The 21,792-nt window shown below is 36.4% G+C and overlaps 1 protein-coding gene across 1 annotated transcript; it reads right to left on the reverse strand.

Moving 5' to 3' along the window:
* Positions 1-444: 444 nt before the first annotated feature.
* LOC6564020 (transcription factor cwo) lies at positions 445-14,735 on the reverse strand. Its single transcript, XM_001990014.2, has 4 exons — positions 13,297-14,735; positions 4,238-4,361; positions 3,382-3,703; positions 445-3,150 (listed from the first exon to the last, which is right to left on the reverse strand). Exons 1-4 carry the CDS (start codon positions 13,353-13,355, stop codon positions 1,652-1,654), a joined length of 2,004 nt encoding a protein of 667 aa, XP_001990050.1. The 5' UTR covers positions 13,356-14,735; the 3' UTR covers positions 445-1,651.
* Positions 14,736-21,792: the final 7,057 nt, after the last annotated feature.

The following is a 21,792-nucleotide window of genomic DNA, read 5'->3' on the forward strand; positions in this document are numbered from 1 at the left end:
CTGTTCTTGAAGACGTAATAAACCTAGTAATAAACCTACCAAATTTAATGGCTTTAACTCAAAAACTGATGAAATATATTTTGGATGCTTTGTGGTTTAAGTATGAATATGGTATATCTATAATCGGTTTACGATTAGAATATAGAAAAACCAAACAAATACATTTATTCTCATCATAATCCAACTAAACACACTAACAAAAAATCTTTTCAATTGACTAAACTCTCTTTCCCATTTCCTAATGATTAACAATCTATTTCTTGAAATCCCTACTCAATGGGCCCATCCTGTTATGGAACCGCAAGATTCCTTCTACTCATCGAAGTTGCAAATTAAAAAGTGAGCTTTTTCGTAAATTTATGGATTGCAGATGACTTAACAATGCCTCTCTAATTGTTATAATCAGATCTTCCTATTTTACGGGGTGGGATGATAGGCGTTTCGTTTAAATTGTATTTCCTCGATGAACCTTCGAAAAAACTGTTTTTTATTGATTTTTTTCTCAACTTTATTACATAAGTATACAGACATATATAAAATATATTAAACAGTAACGTAGTTATGCTATATTAATTCTACTGTAGTAAACATAATAATCATATTAAAATCCATTAAGCATGAATATTTTGTGCAGTAAACTCTTAGTTATACGCAGAAAACATTATTAGAAAATAATTTGTTGATTTCTTCATCATTTTCACTATACTTGTTAAAATTTGAAGGTCATATAACATGTCACAACATTGAAATTTTCATTTATGAAACTTAAGAGCAAAAACAGTGTTCAACTAAATATTTACATATTCATAGAAAACCTCATTTCGAAAATGAAATTCGGTATCAACTGTAACAAAATTGTATTTGCTCAAGATTTTCAAATAAACCTCGAGCCCTATTAACTTAAAATAATTTGTTACTAAATTATAGGACCTATAACAAAAAAAATTGTATACAATTTCTAAGTTAATATGTACACATCAAATTTAAAAACTTTTCATTTAGTTTTTGTTATTTGCATGTTTTCTATATTGATTTGACTAGTGGTTTATGAATTTCACATTAATTTGAAAAACGCACTTGGAGCCTGATTTGAAACCACAACGCTTATTTTAGTTGCAAAAAACAAAAACAATAAAAATTGTTACACATCTAAAAATACATTTAATTCACAATTATATAGTTTTGTAATTTGAATCCATTAAATTTCTCAACGTGGGCTGGTTCTTGGCATCAAAACATGCACAAAACATGCATATTTATTTGTTTTTATTTGTAATGCAAAACTAACATTGGAAACTGTTGTTGTTCACACAGACCACAGGTCGACTCATTTGCATCAGTTTGTTTAAAATAGTTATGTATTAATGTACATTTCTGTTTGTTCAGTAGATCAATAAATAGGCGCACCTTTTGGGCCAACGCCCAAGTACTAACTGTTTACATACTGTCCTTCAGTTAAACTGTCGAATTTATGCAGACAAATAATTGTGTGTGTGTGTATTGGTGTGTATTGTGTGTGTTTTTATACTGCTGTAGCCAACAGCTTCAATTTTCGCACAATATTTTTGGAATCAATCATTTGATGATTATTCACAGAAGTAGTGAGGTAGAACTGTTCTCTGCCCTTATCGCCAGCGATTTTGGCGACCCGCTACCAGCTGTTGCTAATGGCCTGCTCCAACTTGGCTTTGGCCACAGCTGTCGCCGTGGTTGCGCTCAGAGGTCCCACTGTTGTGGCAACGACACCCTGTTGCTTCCCAGCAGCCAGGGCAGCGGCGGCAGCAGCTGCCGCCAACAGTGAGGCAGATGGCGAGCTGGGCATGAAGTTGACATTGATGTTAATGGGATGCACCACGGGCATGCTGGTGTAGCTCTTCTCGAGCAGATCCACACCGTTGAGATACGGCACAAGGGAGTTATAGTCCACATTTAGTGGCACATAATAGTTGCCTTGGCCGTGCAGCGCAAAGATTGGCACGGTAAACGAATGCCGGGGCGGCACTGGTGCGGTGGTGCTGCTGGGTGTGCTCAGCTGGGCGCCAGCAGCACTCAGCTTTGCGAGCAGTGGACTGGAGTTGGAGCTGCTGTTGTGCAATTCCGATTTGATGTCCTTGATGTCACTGAAGTTGAACGAGGGCTTGTTGTCTTCGCGCCCCAAACCCATTGGTCGTGGCGGATTTGTGTTGCTCGCCTCACTGTGCACATCCAAGGGGAGATCACCGTTGCAAGCAGCTTCTGCCAGTTTACGTTTCTTGGCCATTATGGGCGCTATCTCCGGTTCGGTGCCATCCTTGGAGTGATCGGACATCGCATGCAAATGCGAATGCGAGTGCTCGCTCTGCAGATGTGGGGCATGCTCGCTGCTCGTCTCCTCGTCGTGCAGCTCGTGCACGAAACGCTCCTTGATGTGGTTCTTGTACTTGTAGTTGTTGTTGTGCTCAATCTCGTGTGAGGATTCCGAATAGTTGCGCAGCCGCAGCGACAGCAGGTCGTCCGTTGTATGATGATTGTGGGCCAGATGGGCATGCTGCTGCAGCAACGCATCCCGCGGCGGGGGCGAGTGCATGTTGGAGGTATCCGTGTGCAGCATCGGCTCCCGCGACGAATCGAAATCGTGCTGGCTGCTATCCGTATGATGATGATGCGGCGCCGTCGATGTAATCACTGGCGCCTGATGCGGCTGCTGGTGTGCAGCAATACCAACTGCGTTGGCGCTTGCAGCCGCCGCCTTGACCAGCGGCATGTGGCATGTGGATATCGATGTCGTTGAACTGGCCGCAGTGCTACTGGCGGTGTTCGAGCCGGTTGAATTGGTGGGTATGTTGTCGCCATTGATGCTATTGACACTACCACTGCCCCCTGCCAGTTTACTTGGGCTTTGACTCTCCATGCTGGCCGTGGAAGTGCTGGCGTTGGTCGCCGAGGCAACAGTGGCAAGAGCAGCCTGCTGATTGCGCTGCAGCTGATTGAGATGATTACGAAAACTTAGATCCTTGACATCGTTATGATCGTTGCTGTGCTCCACATCTGAGGTGCCCAGCATATCACGCAGATGGCACAGCGGCGGATGGTAGGCCTGGTGCGGACTGCCGCTGGAAGCGCTCACATTATCCGGCATGTGGCAGCTGCGGCTGGACTTGTAGCAGTCGGCTAATAAACAAAAAACCAGAGACACAATCAACAAATAGCATATACAAATAGGTAAAGGGGACCATAAATAATTTTGTTTTTTAATTAAAAAAATCATTTAAAAAAAAATACAAAATAAATATTATTTTTTTTAGTTTTACTCAGAAAATAATCCTGATGATTAGCAAAAAATGAATCATTATCATTAAATGAATAATATTTATGGTGCCTGATACTGCTGGTTGTACTTACCCTTAAACACCTCATCGATGTGCTCCTGCAGACGTGTCAGGAGTCGATAGCAAAAGTCCTGCATTTGGCTATCGTAGAGGAACTTGGCCGCCTCCTTCATGCAGTCCATGTAGCCGCTGCGATACTCGCTCTCCTTTTGGAGGCACTCGCTCTGCAAGTGCTTCAGATGTCGGATGGCCATCTCAATGATTTCGGTCTTCTCGATGCGGCCACGCCCCTTGCGTTGATACTGTGGCGGTATGAGGCGGGACAAATCGGCCAGGCAGGAGTTCATGCGATCGCGTCGCCGCTTCTCAATGATGCGATGCGACAATGGATCTTGCTGTTGAGGCACACGCAAATGGGGGATACAATTAAATTGAGTTTTAACAGAGCCTAGCTAACTAGTAAGAGTAAAAGATCATGGTGTTCTGGGACCATTATCATGCTAAATAATGATTCTGGCCAGTGATTTTCTGTTTTCATTTTTTTTTTTTTTTTGTCTTTTTTTTATTCAATTCAACAATTTTGGTTTGGTTTTAAGTTGTATTATCTTCATACAATAAAAAAGAGTCAAAAGCGGCGACTTCCCGGGATGCGGTGCGTGTGCGTTCTATGTGAGTTGTGGGCGTGCGAAAGTGGGCTCAAATCATCGACATCGCTTGGTAAATCGATAATCGGTTATCGGTATTCGGTAATCGGTAATCAGTAATCAGTAACCAGTAATCAGTCCCAGAATATGAGTTCAAGCTATGAACCTTGTTACTCGGGCGCTCTTTTCTTTTGATCCTTTGATCTTTGATCTTTGATCTTGCTTTTCAAATTCGATTAGTGTCGCGAATTTTTTTTTTGTTCGCTCTAAAATTGTAATATTTACCCTCGATGTTTTATTACGTCTTCCGGTGGCATATTCAGCATCATCCTCGCTGTATGCTGTTGCCGATGTTGAAAAATTTAAACTAGATTCTGTGCAATAAGGAAAACTGGAGACAGCTGCTTCGCTATAATTCGTATGCGTTTTGTTTCATATGCAAAAAGAAGTGGGAAGGATAAGAAACACAAATAAGTCCAAATCTTGTTCAAAAGTTTGTCAATTTTTTTTGTTTTTTTTTTTTCATTGGTTTTCATTGTTTTAGTAATGCATTTATTAGGCGCATAACTTAAACTGACTTAAAATAGAAACGTAAGACTAATTAATCTAAATATTATTATATATTTAAATAATATATATATGTGTTTGCTTCAATATGGGCAATGCTTTATTTCGTTTCAATTAAATGTAAATGTAAACAATAAACCTAGGCTGCAATTTTAAAAGAAAAGAAAAATGTATTAATCGAATTGTAAAGCTGTGAACACCAACCAAAACTCTCAGTCTGTCGCTCAGCCCATTCTCTCATTATACTCTCTTACATATCTCACTCTCAATTCACTTATAATGATCCATTGTTGGTAGTCAACCAGCAGCTAATCCGAGAGTTGATCCCCGAAAAGGGCCACCAATTTTTGCACCCCAAGTGGTCGCTTGGCTAAAATCAAACGAGTGTTTTGTTTTGTTGTGGTTGTAGTAAAAAATGATAAATGTGCCTTAAAGTACAAATAGCATAGTAAAGTAGAATCGTTGAATCGTTCAATTACAAAACATACCCAGCTATATAGTCAAGTTATACACACACACACACTCAGAGACACATCAATACTTACACTTACACACCTTGAATTTTGCCATTTTGTGAGAGTCTTATGTTGTGTGGGATTGGGCTTTAAATAGTTGCTTACTCATTTAATAATTCGTAATTTGTAATTACAGACGAACAATACGAATTATATTCAATAATTACACACATACACAAATCAGCAGCTCCCCAAAAATATTGCCCACACGTGTTATGAAAAGCTCAAAAGCTCACTTTGTATCAAAACATGGGTTCTACACGTTTTCATAGCATGTGTCAAAATAAAAATAAAAAAAAAAACAAAAACAAAAATAATAAATATTTTTAACAGCCAGCCAGAACAAAATTGCTGAAAAACTAACGAGAAAACTTGCCAAGTGTGGCAAGTAAGTAAATAAAACAAGATGCATACAAAACAAAGTACGACAAAAACAAAAAAAAAAAAAAAACCTAAGCATTTTGTCAATTTCAATGGGCACCAAGCAATCGGTGACCAAAACAAACAGCAAAATTTAAAAACAAGAAACTGAAACTGAACAAAATAACGCTGAGAAGGCGCGACAGCGTCAGAAAACGCTAGAAGAATTTTTGCTACATCGAGCGACGCTCGCGATAAGCGCCAAAACGCCACTATTTGTCGCATATGTGTGTGAGTTATATTTGTATGCATATATACACACACGCACACACACCCAACACATATATATGTATACATATAAATGCCTATGTGTGACAGCATGATGGCTACTAGTACGTTCCAGTGCATGGCGCTTATAACTTGTTCACTTTATCCGCTTAGCAAAACTCTTGTGAAATCCACAAGCTGATAAATTAGCAACCTGCTATTTATACTACTACTACTACGGCTATCTACCCACTACTTGGTAGACGACTTGATTTCATTGTTGTAAGTCATACGCTGCTATAAACGTCACGCACAGATCTCGGCCATCGCTGCGTATGAGTGATGTGTGCGCACTTCGCACTGTCATATTGTTTATATGAGATCTGTACAGCCATGACCAGTGATCGGAGAAATCTAAACTAAATAAGCGATAACCTTAAAATATTGTTGATTTGTGCTTGGAAGTTCAGAAAGATTGAAAATAATTATCAAAAGCTAAACGCCAAAAAACTCGTGGACAGCTAGAGACGAAAATGGAAAGCAGTTATTCAAAATATAGTAATAATGCTTATACCAAAAATAACTAAAAACATTACCAAAATATAAACGCCGGTTATTCAAAATACAGAAAACTTCAGAAATTTGAATTAAAGCTTCAGATATTCAGAGATTTGAACTCGAAACATTTAAACTCTAAATATCATAACAAATTTTTCTTCTAAAAATAAACGTTTGCATTTCTATTTTTAGAAATATTTTCTATTATTAAGAAATTTATTTCTAAAAAATATAAAAGAGGCCTTCCTAATTTAATGATTTTTTTCTTGGTATATTTAGAAATTATTTCAAAATACAAGAAAAACTTTATTGTTTTCAGAACGATTTGCAAAAATGCATAGCAATTTCTTTTTTCTATTAATTAATGGCGGAAAATGATGCGAAATAAAGAAATGCATGCCAAGTTGTGGAAAAATGTGAACCTTACATGAACCATTTTTTTTTTCTTTTTACTTGTGCGCTATTTTTATAGTCATGTCTGTACATAAAAAAAAATACCAAATACTTAAAAAGTTGTGCACAGGGCATTTGCCTATCTGGAATGTACTCGAACAGTTTTTATGTCTGGAATATGGGATGGCGTGCAGCAGGCCTTGCTTGGGAAACAATTACAGAGATAGTCCCGTGTGCAGGGCGTGTTCTTAATTTACATCAGTCGAGTGACAGTCAATTGCAGTGGTCGACCTTTGAGCGCAGCGAACGGCGTCAGATACCAAATCACTCGCTTGATTCATGAAATATCTACGCGATGCCCTGAACGCTGAACGCTGAACATTGAACCCGGCGGACACGCCCCCTTGCGTCCGCCCAACAAAAAATAAAAGCTGGCAAACGTTCGTGTTGGCGTTTTGTGAGTTTTTGGTGCCAAAACATTTTCGATGTCGTAGCCGTTGTCGCACTTTTCAACTATTAAGTAATTGGCAACGATCGGCGCTCGTCTAAATTTATAGATGAGCCAGCGCGATCTGTGCAAATGCATTTGAACACGGCAGGTAGTTCGTAAGCAAAGTGACGCCAACTGTTGATCAGCCGCACGCTGCTTGCCAAAAGCATGAACGGACGGAGAGTCCTCAAATTAACAGAGATTTATACAAAACAACATAATATAAATAGTAATAGAAGGTTTTGCACACGCGCGGCTCCAAAATGTAATTGTTATTGACGATATCGTGCATTAACCTAAAAAAAAAATGAAAGAATTATGAATTTGTGTTTAGCTTTATGGCTTCCTGTTGTTGTTTGACCACGCAGATAAGATAACTTGTCAGCTACACGTGACAGACAAGCTCTTCAAATTACACCCATATAATATATAATAAAATAATATATAATAATAAGAAACGATTTTCAAATTGAACTTTTTATCTGTGTGTGTTTTTTTTTTTGTTGGCTTGTCTAATCGCGATGGGAACAACCCAAGTGCCTCTTAATAAAACTCTTTAGTGATTTTACATTGTTATAGAGATAAAGCCACAATCTAGTTGAGTTGTTGATATAGTATATACTATTGCAACATGAGGATTTCAAGATTGGCAGATCGACATCACATGTCATATTAATCAGGTTGCTAATCAAGTTGGCTTATGAAGTGACTAAGCGAAAGATACAAATATACTTTGAATCAATTGTCAAGTGGAAAATTTGTTTAACAAATTTTGTTTTTTTTTTATTGTTGTTGATGTTTTTGCTGTTACAGTCAGCGTCTACATAAATATTTGTGTAAACTATTTCAATGTCACGCATTTCCGTTACAGAAACTGTGTCAAATGCAAGAGACCTTCGCACCACATCATCATAGAATTTCCATATTTCCACACTAAACACAGTTGACATTGGGCAACCGAATTGAATGTGCTGCAAAATTGTGAAATACACATAGAACAGCAAAACGATGACGCACATCGGAGGTGAAAGGAGGGACAGACAGACGAGTGGAGTGATCACAAAAAAAGTAAACACAAATATAAATATTATAAATTGTTGTCTTGACTTAGGCAAATTAGCGGCGACCATCAACTAAAAAACAAAAGTGATCTTAGTCGTAGTCTCCTTCTGCGAGTCTGGCGATTTACGACTTGGCGCGACTTGGTGACTTTGTGACTGGCACTGTCAGTGGCCGCTATAACCTTGACTGCACCTGCAGTCACTGATAAGATATATGTATATACCTCATTGTATTATAAACAAATACACTCGTGTAGGCCCGTCACAGGCGATAAATACAAAAACAGCAAATAAAGAAAAAAAGACAGCCAAAACAAGTTGAGTGTTTCACAGCGATCACGTGAGATGTTTTTGTTATGGCTGACTAACTGGAAATCTCACAACAACCGGTTGCAGCTTAAAATAAATGTATATGCATTTACACTCAGGGAAAAAAATCGTCAAACTCTCATCTTATTATTCTAAAACGGAATGTTGTCTTTGTCTAAAAATTAGAGTTTTTCTTTTCTTGATTCCAGGGCACATTTTTCGATAATGTAGAAAAAGTGTGTCCAATTTAAAGGGTGTTTTTACACGTTCACCAAGAAGTCTAAAATAAGCTTTTCTGATGCTTAAAAAAACTTTGGATTTCAGCTACATTTAAACATAGCAGTCTAGAGTCTAGAAAGCCAATTTTTTCTAAAAATTAAATTGAAAATACTTTATATTGTTAAGAAATATATTACTGAAAAATAGAAAATCCCTTCTAATTCTTAGAAGATTTTTTCCTATATTTTGAAATTATTCCTAAAATCTAGAAAATTTTTCAAGATAATATTTTAGTCTGATTTTCTAATATTCAAGGCGATTTTTTCACGAGTGTTGAATGTTTTAGCAATGGCTACCCGTGATACGTGATACAATGACCAGAGTTAAGCTGTCACACTCTAGAGTAGAGTGCTTATCCATCAAGAATAAACCAGCAAAGCTTAAACCGATTTGTCAGCAAAACTTGTGCACGTGTCGAATGAAGTGCTTGGCAACAGTGCTTGACCAGCAAGCGGAACTGCAAAACTGGCATCTGGCCCCTCTCCCATCTCTTCCCCCCAACCATCCATCCAATCCTTTTAGCTTTCGTGCTGTCTAAGCAAAAACAATTCAATAAACATAAACAACAGCAATTCACAACACAGCAGCACACAGCACAATGAGCTCAATTGAGCACAGCACAACAACCAAACACGAAAGATGAGTGCGGCATTTGATTCATAGCGTATACGCTACTTACTACACACACACATACATACATGATATATACATACATATATATTTAACGAATGAAAGATGACGATGCAGCGGAAATGGGCATCGTTTGATTCAGCCACGTGAAATATTTTCGTACGTCAGAAATACAAATCGTAAAATGCAACGTTGAGTGAGTAATTCAAAATTTGAAAATTGTTGTGGAATTATTTTTTTTTAAATATATACATTCATAAATCGACAAAATGCATATAAATAATTATTGATTTAAATATTAATATTAAAAAATTACATAAAGTGAAACACTTTTGGCAATATTTTATGAGTATTTATTTATTTATGTAAATTTAATATTATTTTTTTATTTAAATTTTTTGAAAATTATGTCTGAAATGTGCAGTATTAGTTGGCCTTTTTCTGAGCTCTCATCTGCATTACTTTGACATTACTCATAGCTTTATTTTACGACATTCCGCCTCATAAAAACGAACAACAAAAGTTGCTCGACTAATAACTATCCAGCATTTGAACTTTATATAATAACGTATAAGACCATTTGAATTTAAACTGTATACGTGCAATTAATGGGAAAATGTAAAAGCATCTTAATTAAGTATTTATATACGTGCCAATTCATTGAAATTTTAGGGGAGTCAAGTGAAATGAACAAAAAACTCAAAATAACCCAACCTTCGTGGCGTCTGTAATGAATGAGTATCTAAATAGAAGAGATATACATGTATGTCTAGCCATAATATACACTAAAATTGTGACCCAAAACAAAAACATGTGCGCATGTGGAATACTTTTAATAACTGGGTCAACTGACATAAAAAATACATCTATTTAAATCACTTAGCGGCAATCAAATGCAATGGGGGCCCAGCCAATGGACGCGGCTGACTCACCTGCCCCACTCAGCCCCAGGCCCCAGGCCCCAGAGCCCAGAGACTCGCATCGGAATCATGCCCAGTCAACGTTGAGTGCATTAATCACAACAAGGAAAGCACACAAAAATACATATACACACACACACACTCGCACATACACACACACACACTCGCACACACACACACACACACAGACACACACTTGCTAGCAAGTTGTGTAAATTTCTCAATATTTGCGGCACGTTTGTCAAACTGCACGAGGCAATCGAGAGCTCAATTTCGTTGGTGTACACGATTATAAAGAAAGGCATGCAAACTGGTGCATACACACATACATGCATGAATGTGTGTATGCGTTTGTGTGTGTGTATGGTGGTGGTGCGTATATGCATATGCATAGGTGTGTGTGTGTGTGTAAATTGCACTGCATGGAAACGATCGAGTCTACGTGCTTGCGTTGGAAACGCCAATGGACGAACGATGAAGATAAGACGACGCGAATTCGAATTTGAATTCGAATTCGAATTCGAATCAGAAACTGAAACAGAAACAGAGAGAGAATCGTACCTATTTATATGTGTGTAGCTAGATATAATTTAATGCGGGCCGTATTTTATTTATTAATAGAGCGCAAAAGACGCGTTTATTTTGTAAACAGCACACGCTATTCGAAGCACTTATTTTATAAACAGATAAACAGATAAATATATTTTTTATGTATTATACACATATATAAACCCGATCGATTGCGGCTTGCTTTGACGTGTTGTCTTGCTGAACATTTGTGTGTTGCTTAACCTACATGACGAACGCACCCGCAGCAGGAGCAGCAGCAGCAGCTGCTGGCGTTAGTTCGAAATGTAACACAAACGTAGCCAGCAAACAAACACACTTTCTCAGACTTCTCTTCGTGCGAGAGGCACCAATCACATATCACTTATCACTGGGTCATGGCCGATTGGTTTGATTGGTTGATTAGTTGATTAGTTTGGTTGGTTGAGGTCACGCCGATGACAAGATCCCGAAATCGAAAACATCGAGAGACAGCTGCGTTTTCGAGTTTTTGCATTTGGAGCAGCTGCCACGTCGTGCAACAAACCCGAGATCTCACAATATATATACATATATATATATATATATATCTCAACCAGCCAATTACATGCACACTCCTAACAATATATATACATATATATATATATATATATACTTATGTACACAGTAGATACGTTATCCGGAATGAGTGTGCGTCACTATCGTTTCACTTTTATCGCGTGTTTTCTTATCTCGTTTATGGATGACTTGTTTGTAGTTGGGTTGTTGTTCTTTGTTAAAGCATCGCGCTAGTGCAAATTATAAACATTTCAAATATATGACGACCGTGCAGATGATTGTTTGTTTGCCTCACAAGTGACAAGTGACGAAAACAGCGAACGAAACGAAATGTTTACGATAACGATAACGATCAGCATAATGTTGATGACGATCATGTAGATGAAAACAAAAATTAACTACTTCTTTACGCGTATTGTTTTATATTAAAATTCCCCAATTACAAAAAGTACCCATTGTAAAGAGATTAAATGCATTATTGTCAATTGCCTCATGTCTACCTACAATTAATGGCTCACGTGACGCATACGTAATATGTATTGAAAAGAACCTTAGACTGCTTAACTGATTAATTGATGTCAATTGTGCAGATGATCTATACACACACACTGTATATATATACATACATATACATCTGTATACACCATTGTGTACACATTTCATATAATAATCATCGCGGCTTTTGGGGAGCATTTCGAAAACAAACCCAAGCCAGCTTGTATGAAAGCCAATTGGTAAATGTGTTTTGTTAATTTGTATTTATGAGCTTGTTTGCCCCGTTCAAGCAAATAAAGCTGTTATTGTTGTTTTGGCTGTTGCATATTTGATTATTGGGTATTGGAGATAGTTTCCGTTATATGCAAAATGTAAACATGTATGTATGTATTGACAATAAAGCACACACATATGTATATTGATAAGAATCGCTTTAGGGCCAATGGATACTGAATACTAAAATAGACGAATAACTACAATCGACAACAACACTTGCAGCTGACCTTCAAAAGGACACCGACTGGTACACACTCACGTGCTGACGCGTGTGCGTGTGTGTGTGTGTGTGTGTGCGTTTGTTTTTATGTGTTGAGCGCACGCCCACAAAGACCAATCAAATGAGAGGGGCAATTGACTGTTGTTGCTGTTGCCGTTGCTTTTGACTATTTATAGCCATGTTTTGGCCGTTGACATTTAGTAAAAATAAGCTGGCTTTATTAAAACCCGGTTCCCAGTCCGGTCTCTCAACCACTTATTTGTTTATGAATATTTAATAAGTGTGCACAAATGTATGCACAAGTATTTCTATAGAATAGAAAAGAAAACAAAATTGCAAATTTCACAAAATGCCGCGATAAACAAGATTCAAGTTCAAAATACAAAATACAAAATGGAGATGAAGGGGTAAACCACCCAAAAGCTGAGCGTCACGTTTGTCCATTATTGTTTCTCTTTTTTTTCTTTTTTTTTTTTGCTATATGTTTGCACAAATAAATACATAAACTTAAAATTCAATTTAAAAATAGAGTCAACGATTTTTAGACTGCCCACGTTTTCAGTTGCTTTTCGCTTAATTTTCTTGTTTAGTTCGCTCAACTGCCAAAAATAGCCACACGCTCCACGCCCAATCCCAATCATCACACACACACATACAAAGAAATGTGTACACATTGACACTCACATAAGAGACCGTTATACAGCCGGCAAAACACAAAAAAATAATAACAAACTTAAACTACAACTTAAAGATGATTAATTATTAAAAACTACACTAACAATAAATTATATGTATAAACTTAAACGCGCGCAGGTGAAAGTGAATGGGATTTTATTTTATTTGTTGTTTGTTGTAGTGGTTGTGTTTGTGTTGTGGCAAAGGGTTTCCGTTTATACCTACCTCTCATACTTGACCGGATGTGCGGCATGTCCGTTTGACTCGCTCCAATAGGGCTCCATGTTGTTTATGCTGCTGCTGCTGCTGCTGCTCTGACTGCTGCTGCTGCTTCTGGGCAAAATTGCGTTGGCTGCTGTCCTCTGCTGCTGCTGCTGCTGCGCCGACGTTGCTTGCAATTGTGGTGGAATGGTGGAAGGTGTGCTGTGTACTCTTTACGTCAGTGCAGAAATGGCCAAGCTAAAACGCCGGCGAATACGGGCACGAATTTATGACAGCAAACAGGTTGTCGGCGAATTCACTTGCGGCGAACTACAAATTGTTGCTTGCCTGCTTGCTTATTTGCTTGCTTGCTTGGTGGTATTTTCAGGTGGGTTTACTTTTAGTACTAGATCACACAAAGCGACTTGCTTATATATGCCAAGATATATATTTATTAAAACTGTCGTTAATTGATCTTAATCACAATTGTTGAATATCCAATACTCTTTGCAGCCCTGCAACACTCTCGACCGTTCTACAATATGTAGCATAACATGTCGTATTTCATTCTTGTTGAATTTTTGTTGAAGGAGTGAATTATTATATTTGCTGATAAGTCGACTCAGCGTCAGAAGTCTGCTTGTCTGTTTGTCTATTGTTGAATGCTTAGTGATGACTGCGTTTTGTCAGCGCTTATCAGTTGCGTTGGCCTTTTGTTTTTATGATAACGCAGTCACCAGCAATCTTTACAGCGATAAGACTCTTTTTATGTAGAGACACACACACACAACACACACTATGTTCACTTTTATCTACACACTATCTGTGTGGGTGAAGCTTAAATTTACTAAGCGTTGGCAGTTTGAGGGACGTTTATCAATGTGGTAATTGAAACGCACTTGTTGAACCACGGTAAGCTGCCTCAGGCACAATCTGTAATTATATTAGACGACTAGTGGTGTCCCGTGTTGCCACCGATGCGGCTGCTGTGTTGTGGGAACCTTGAAATTTCTTTGCACTCGCAGCACGTCTCGTTTTTGGTCGCGGGACTTGCTCTCTGCCCCACACACACACACACACACAATCGCAGCACCGAACGATTGTCGAAAAACGTGATTCGGTTTTTTTTATTTGTGTTTAACTTATTATTATTTTTTGGTTTACACGTTTTGCACTTTTATTAATTTGATATTTGTTTTATTGATATACAACTTGCTTCGATTCACAGTGGAATTTTACCAGCAGCAGCCGCGCTTTCGTGTGTATGTTTCTATATTTTACTACACAGCACTATTATATATACATATATGTATGTGTGTGTACACATTCAATTTGTTGTTGCTGCTCGCTCGGCAGTTGCCTATAATTTTGTATTTTTTTGCTTTTTGTTTTTTGTTGAACAAAACACTTGCGCTGTCCGAAACGCTGCTAACACCAACTGCTCACTTCGAACGGCCGAATTGAAGTGAATGAAAAATACACGGCGAACGGGCTAAAATTAAAACCAAGGCGTCAAAAATAAATGCAACGTATCGAACGCTGAATACCCTATAATATCTCCAATATTCCAAATGTCCCAATAACAAGATTTATATCAATGAAGCAATGCATATTATTATTTTTGTTATTCAATTATTGCGTAACAGTACGACATAATTTTCAACATTTTATAATATTAATACAATTGTAAAAGTACAAGCAAAGTATGGTACGATTATGTCAAATTTGAAAACAGTGGATTTTATAATATAATATATAATGACTATATACATACATACAAAAAGTAGAGGATAGAAAGCTTACGTTAAAATCTATATATTGACTTAGTGTGTTAGATAGTGAATAACAATGCTTGTTGTACTTCCGATAAAGGGCATACAAATACACAACACGAGACCAAAAATTGTGAGCAAACTGAGAGAGTTGATGACGTGAGAGAATGAATGTGGCAAAAGAGCTAGAAACGTGAGAGAGAGCAAGAGAGAAACCGCCCCGCTGACACTGAGCGAATACTTTGTCAAGTCATGCTGGGCTGCGGCTGACGCTGTGTCTCTGTGTGCGTGTGTGTGTTGGTATGCTTTGGATCTCTTTAAATGTGTGTGTACGTGCGTTGATGTTATCGCATTTCGTGCGCGGAGAACGTGATTGCCACAGTGGGCCCATGACGAGTATAATTTTACATATTTTTGTCGTATTTTAGCTAATTTATATATATATATTTAAGGTGTGGACTCAATCGAACACAGAATATGCAAATGATGACAGTTCTTAAATATGTGATATTTTTTCTTAAACTTAAGTATAGTCCGAAACCAACTAATAGACATATCTGTTTCAAATTTATGTGTTTTTGCATAATTAATGAATACCATCAATTATCTGATCAGTTCTGTTTGTATAAAATATTCATCACGTGTTCAACTATTTAGAACTACGGTGCATTTCTGATGACGAGACGTCGCGACTTTCAGGCAGCCATAGCAGAGAACTGCACAGAATTGCGGTTCATGGGCCTATTTGAGTGATACGAAGGAAAATACATGTGTATGTATACGTATAGTTATTCTATGTGCAAATGCACACACACACACATACCTACGCAATGGACTCTTGTCACTCGCAAGCAAAAAAAAAGAAGAAAAACACAAGCATTGTTATTATTAGTTGCGTGTGAATTACTTGCACACACACATACATATAGTATTAATAATCGTTCAGTAGGTGACTGTATTAGTTACTGATTGTTATAAATATAATTTATAGGCACACATGTACATATATATAGTATATATACAAGTATAAATGTCTTTCTTTTTTTATTGATGATAAAGACTCACCCACACACATGCACATACACACACACCCATGTAGAGATTATTGTTACAGAAGAGCTCAGTGGTCATCGGGGCGTGCGTTGCGTGATATTTTTGCCTTTGCTGTTGTTGTTTGCTTTTTGTCTGACAGCTTTCAAGTTGAAAGGCAGGCGTAGAAACCCAAGGCAAGAAGCAAAACAATAACAAAAACAATAACAACACTCAACAGCAGCAGCAGCAGCACATAAAACACGTGAACGTGACAAATTCCAAAGCGATTCGCAGCTGTTACATTGGGCGGCGGCGCCGTCAACGTCGACGTTTGACGGCGAATTGCGTCGAAATGAGCATTGCTTGGCAACAAAGCGATTGTCTCACAGTCACACACAGACACAAACATGCAAGCACACATGCAAAGCACAAGCTCTCCCAGTCGACAGACATTTTGTTTTTATAATATTTAGCTGGCCGACGGGCTTTCGTATATTATTATTAATCGAAATAATAATCATACGCTGTGTTGGCCCCTCATAAAACACCGCATCTCTCTATCTCCCTTGCACTTTCTCTCTCTTTCTATGCACGATAGTCTTCCTCTCCCTCCCGCTCTCTCTCTCCCTCTCCCTCTCTCTCTCTCACTCTGTCTCTCTCTCTCTGCCACTCTCTTTCTCGCTCCCTCTGATGTACGCGTGAGCAGCTTTTTAATCAAGACACGTTGAAAGCGGCCATAGCCAGCGCGAAAAAAATTCATAGCGCATGACGTAATATCTCACGCGAGGCGAGCGTGTCAGCTTTACACACACACAAAAACAAAAATACAAATGTGTGTATGTGTTTGGTATACATTTAAGCCATACACATTCATAGATATTAAAAAAACACAAGGCAGTTTGTTGTTGGTCACGTGTTGTGCAAATGCTTAAGCTGTGTGCGTGTGTGTGTGTGTGTGTATCTCTTTTGACTATCAGCAAATGTGGTTATATATGTATATATATATATACACATATACATATATATATACACACATTTACATACGTTCAAAATGTTGTTGATTTCGCTTTATTTTCCAGCACAATAATTAATTTGAAATGCCAGCCAGTCACAAAAGGCATGCAATCTATTTATAGCGCTAAGCCAAAGGTCAACACAAAAATCAAAGCAACAAGTCACTGCCCAGCACGATCGAGTAATGTCAGAAACGTGTCCAAGTCCAATGCGCAAAGAAAATGGGCGCTGGCTGGCTGACTGACATAACAATAAGCTGCATTCCTGCCATTTGCTGATCTCACATTTACATACATATATATATATATATATATATACACATTTATATATGTTTGTGCTTGTGCATTACGTATACTTCAGATCTGGCCTGACGCTGCTGGCACGTGCAACGCCACAGCGCAGTTCCCATTTCCTAATAGCGAATCACATGTCACATTACGTATACGCTGGCTTCACGAAACAAATAAACCCGGTTATTACAAATACGCTGCGATGGGCACGTGTGCATGACCGACCACAAAAATGGTGATGATTTTGAAAATGTCTCCAAGCTACTCCAAGCCCCTGCCGTCTGCCTTATCAGAACTTCAAATTGGCTCAATTGCTTAATATATGTTTGTTTTTATTTTTCCTTTTTTTTTGGTTTTGTCTTTTATTTTTATATATTTACTTGCATTAAACAGTTGGTTTTTGTTATGGTCACGTGTCGACAATCGGTATGCGTTACGTGGCCTGTGAATTTCCACAGAAATGAAATGCAATCAAGCGACACATATCCACAGCAACAACAGCAACAGCAGAAAAATTTACAAAGTTGTTTTTTTCTTTTTTTTTGTATTATTTGTATAGTCGACGCTAGCGGCGTGATAAAAAACAAACACTTGTGGATTGTTTATGTGTGGACATGGACCCTAACGCTGACTGATTACACATACACACACATATATGTTAGTTTGCTATATATTTGTATATACACACATACTTACATATCCCTATGCGATTATTTGTATCTCTATTTGTGTCGCTTTCTGTATCTTTATTGGTTTGTTGGCGTTTGCTTAGCTCGACCACATACATACATACATAAATACCTTGTACATATGTACATATAGGTGTGTAAAATTCAACCACGAGCTACATGCTTAACGTGTGTGCAAACTTAGATATAACAACAATATCAGCTATAATACGATGTTGATTCTTATTCACTGTAATGCGCTAAAAAAAAATATAATAAATTTGACAACATGCTAACAGAATTAATGTGAAGAAAGTATAATGTCTTAAGCTCTATAATCGAGCGTCTGTGACTAGCACATGCCCTGTCCTCAGATCTCACATAATATAAGTTCATAAGCACCGACTTGTGTATACAAATAAAAAGAATTCCAGAAATTGTTTGCAGAATAACAGCGTGTGCACATTGAAAACAGACTGCACAACTGTTGCCCGATGCCTTGAAATAATATCAAGATTCTTGAATAGCTAGACTTTTGAATAACATACTTTCACATATTGTTTTTTTTCTGCAAGACATGAATGTAAATAATAGTGTTAACTTGCACTTACTATCGATAAATATAAATTATTATACAAAATTTGGAAAACTTTTAATTAAGCAAATAATATCGTAACTTTAATTTTATTTCTTTCAAATGAATTTTTTTATGACTATATTTTAATGTGACAGAAAATTGTATTATTTTTTAAATGGAATGCAAAGTATATTCCCAACAGCAACTTTTAGTTTATTAAATTTGAATTTTTAAATATTGGCAGATATTTCGATTTAAATTTTCAAAAAAATTCATTGCTTTGGATTTGTAATAAAAAGTTTATTGTGTTTTCAAATCAGATAAATAGGTATTGCTCTAAACACTTAGTAAGGATCAATAATAAAGAATTCTAAATAAACTGAAAATCGCGCTGAATAAATTGAGAGCTATGGAAAAATGTCTTCAAATTTGCAAGGCCTTTATTATAATTTTCAGAATCTTATTTCTTAAGATTAGATTTTTAAAAAAGTAGAAAATTTTAAGTTTTTCATATTTAATTTAATTCTATGTGAAATCTTTAAAAACAAATGCTTAATAATAAAATAATGTAATACTTCGATGTACATATATAAAAAAAAAAGCCTGGAAATTATACATATTTTATCTTAATTTTCGAAAAATGTACCATAGCATTAAAAAAAAAGTTAGAACCATAATTTTAGTAAAAAAAAAGAAAAAAAAGAATGGTGATTTTATGAAATTCAATTCTTTTTTTTTTTTTTTTGAGTGTATATGTATACAAATTATGTGTATATTAGGGTATATATAGGTATGTACATTTATAACTCGATCATATACAATTGTACATTTGGATGTAAATACATACATTCGTAAGCACATAAATAACAGCAATTTACACCTCTTTATTAGCACAAGCTACTGATATTGCCCGATATTGATCAGACAGAGGCGGGACAGTGATTTGGGCAGTGGCCAGGCCCAAAAAAGTTGCTGCAGCTTGAAAGTAGCACGCCCGCAACGGGACAAACAAAATGGGTGTGTGTTAATCAGATTGCTCGATTAACTTACCGTATTCGATTAGCATCACACTTAATATGTATATGTAGATATATAAATTTGTGAACATATATATATATACACATACATGGATGTATTTAAATGTGTTTGCGTGTTTGTATGTATTTGACAATAAAATGTTGACGTGCACGCTTTTGGCTCATATAAATTAAGAGCGATAGCGTTATCTGCCTGCCAAAATTTCAAATTCAAAGTCGAGGTAAGTCCAATAAAAACTGGATGTATAAACCTCATACATACGCAAGTTCATCTGTATTTGTGAGCTGATAAATATATATATATTTATGTTTGTATAAAAACAGTTTTCTTTTTTTCTCTTGAGAAATATTTGTTGAAAAAAAATGGCGTCGGCAGTCGTGAACCCGTACACGTGTTTTCCGCAACTGAATAAATAACGATAATGAAAATTCTCAAGTAAACAACCCACACACACCAATATACACACTCACACTGTCTCTTAATGTTACTAATGGCTGATGTGTGGCAAAAATAAATTTACTGCATTAATTAAGTGTCTATATGTGAATACACAAGCAAAGGTGCTTCAATCAAGATTGGGCCACTTGAAGACACCCTGTTCTAATATATATTTACAAGTATAGCTATACATAGACCAAAACACTATCCCAACCATCTACATTTTGTGTTTACTACGACGCACTCCAGTTGAATATTTATCTGCTTTATTTTATATAAAGCTAACTTATACTGAACACATTTATTTTAATTATTTATTTGTAGTGTTAAACGTGGTTCGAATTAAAAAATAAAAAACAAATAAAATTGAACTTCATTCGCCTTTGTAAAATGCTGTGTTAGATAGCAATCATATTTAAGTAATTTCATATCACCGAAAATGATTTGTCAATTTTGATTTGATACGAGGGAATATGTACAAATTAAACAGCTGCCTCAAGCTCCTATAACCTTTAGAATAAATAACGAAGACACCGTTGTTGGTAATCGATAATAAGTGTTATTTTTATGAAAATAAGTTATCAATAAAAAATGAACTAAAATTGTTTTGACGCTAACATACAAAAATATATATTCTAAATTTAAAGTCTTCTACTTTTATGATTACAGGCGAAAATGGCTTTAACGACTGGCCTGTTAAAACAGATCAAGATAAAAAGCGTTTGTTTGATTTGCCTCATGCTACCCATTTTCGGTTGGTTAAAGATATAAAACTACTGTACACAAATGTTTGCATGTTTCTCATATCTACACGGCATGAAAGCAGCCTCATATATATATATATTTTAACTGCCCTAATAGGTTTTAGTGAAAAGTGTTAATAATTATGTTAAGAGAATATTATTTTGAGATAGATTGTTTTTTTTTTTTTGGTATTTGTACTCAAAGGTTACCCCAAAAGGTTATAGAAATAAGGGCTTTTTTTCAAACTCATTCGGATATTTTTATGTTGAGTCTAACTTAAATTTGACATAGGCATAAAAACTATATACTACCTTGATAAAATAGCTTATGGGCATAAAACTAACACGTCGTTTAATTTTGACAATGTACATACAATGTATATACATTTATTTATATTTTGTAAACATAACACTTTTGAGGTTATGCATAGCTAATTATTTTTCACACCTAGATGGAATAGTTTCTCAGTTTTATGGTTTTTTGTATGGTCAAATTCTATGAGTATTTTTTAAATGTTAAATTCTACACGCCTTAGTAGTGATTTGTTAAAATAAACAAATAAATAAATGTGATTTCATATTACTCTCTCAACATCTCGAATCGATAATAATGGATTACGCCCACAATTTGCAATGATTAAAAAAATAAGCACTTAGACACGTTTTTATTATATGCATAACCAACTCATTTAAACGCACATGGAGACCTAATTAAATGTTTCCGCATTTATACGCTTAATACAAATGATAATAACTACATAAGCATACTTACGTATTTATTTCCATACATAAACATACTTACGTATTTATTTCCATACATAAACATACTGATGTAATTATTTATTTACATCATAAATATTTACAATAGGCATACTAATGTATTTACTTATTTACATAAGTTTGTTTACGTTTGTAAATAAATAAAAGATATGCTTATGTAGTTAAAGC

Source organism: Drosophila grimshawi, unplaced genomic scaffold (assembly GCF_018153295.1).
Source record: "Drosophila grimshawi isolate 15287-2541.00 unplaced genomic scaffold, ASM1815329v1 contig_311, whole genome shotgun sequence".
Taxonomy (NCBI): Eukaryota; Metazoa; Arthropoda; class Insecta; order Diptera; family Drosophilidae; genus Drosophila; species Drosophila grimshawi.